Here is a 1402-nt window from a genome sequence, read left to right as displayed (position 1 = left end):
TTGTGTTGCTGTTGTTGTTTTCCTGCTTTCGTTTTTATTTGGCTGTTTTCTGTATTCCTTTAGTTTTGATAATGTTACTTGCTTTTTTTTAGGGAGGGGGGTTTCTTCGCGGGGGAGGGGGAGGGTATTTAGTTTTGTTCTTGTTTTGTTTTATTTCGTTAGTTTGGTTTTGGGGTTGTTGTTGTTTTTTTGTTTGTTTGTTTTTTGTTGGGGTGTCTTTGAGAGAGAGGGGGGTGCTGTGTGGCAATTTGGGTTTTGGGTTGTTGTTATTATCAATGTTTTTGTTATTTTTGGTTTGTTTTGTTTGCTTTGTTTGTTTGTTGTTGTTGTTGGGGTTTTTTTGGGGGGGGGATATGTTACAATTAATAAATCTCAATGCAGTGGGGATTGGGCCTCTCACTACTACTGCCATCATCATCTTTTTTCAGATTTCGCCAGGAATTTCTTCAATTTCGGCGCGGGCAATGAAAACCTTGGCAGCAGAGTTCGCCTGTCGGGACTCGTGAGTCATGACTGCGATCTGCATCCTGACGGTTCCCATGAGACACAGATCATGTGCTACACACAGTAAGTTGTAGATGAGATCATATCTATCTATCTATCTATCTATCTATCTATCTATCTATCTATCTATCTATCTATCTATCTATCTATCTATACATCTATCTATCTATCAATCTATCGATCGATCTATCTATCGATCTATCTATCGATCTATCTATTAATCTATCCAACTATGCAAGTGAAAACACATGTTCGCACGATCACTTTACCTTCTCATCTGTTAGTCTTCATAATTACCAACTGTCTCTCATTATAAGCATGGCTTATATTTTAACCTTAACTCTCTTCTTCCCAGGCCCATGGCAGCCGGACAGTATGACGTCAAGGTGTCTGTGGATGGGGAAGATGTGCTGGACTCCAAATATTGCAGCAACGAAGACGACTGCAAGTTTACTGTAAGTGCAGGATTTCTCGTCGTTTATTTTAAAGGAAATACAAAAGCTGTAAGCTAGAAATAAATACAGTCGGACCTATCTAACGACCACAGGTCCCAAGACAATCAACTGTACAAACGGCAACTTCCTAGTTTCATTATATTATACTGAAACGGTCTAAGAGGACAGCCGGTCTAAGCTGATGACTATTCTCCATTCACCTCGACAATGGCTGAGCGTCTTTGATAAGTACGACTGTGCTTGTGCTGAGATTTGAAAGCCTCTTAGTGCTCTAATAGATTTAAGCTTATGCTTGCACTACCGTAACATATTTCAGGTTAACAGGCACTTTATCTATCTTACTCGCCCTTTGAATGGTTTAATTAATTCTGATCAATAATCTTTTTTATGTTTTTCATTTGCATGTTTGTGAAGCTTCGGAGTAGTTGTAGGCCTACCGTTTA

General features: G+C 39.2%; 1 protein-coding gene across 1 annotated transcript in view; it reads left to right on the top strand.

Annotated features, from left to right (window-relative positions):
• Window positions 1-1402, top strand: part of LOC101849256 (fibrocystin-L) — a gene marked incomplete in the record, with an annotated part of 72819 nt that overhangs the window by 7984 nt on the left and 63433 nt on the right. Inside the window, 2 exon segments of the mRNA XM_013087159.1 lie at window positions 429-567; window positions 860-959. Coding sequence (XP_012942613.1) covers window positions 429-567; window positions 860-959 — 239 coding nt within the window.

The sequence above is a fragment of the Aplysia californica genome, unplaced genomic scaffold (assembly GCF_000002075.1).
Source record: "Aplysia californica isolate F4 #8 unplaced genomic scaffold, AplCal3.0 scaffold00002, whole genome shotgun sequence".
NCBI lineage: Eukaryota > Metazoa > Mollusca > Gastropoda > Aplysiida > Aplysiidae > Aplysia > Aplysia californica.
This window is presented reverse-complemented; position numbering and strand designations above follow the sequence as displayed.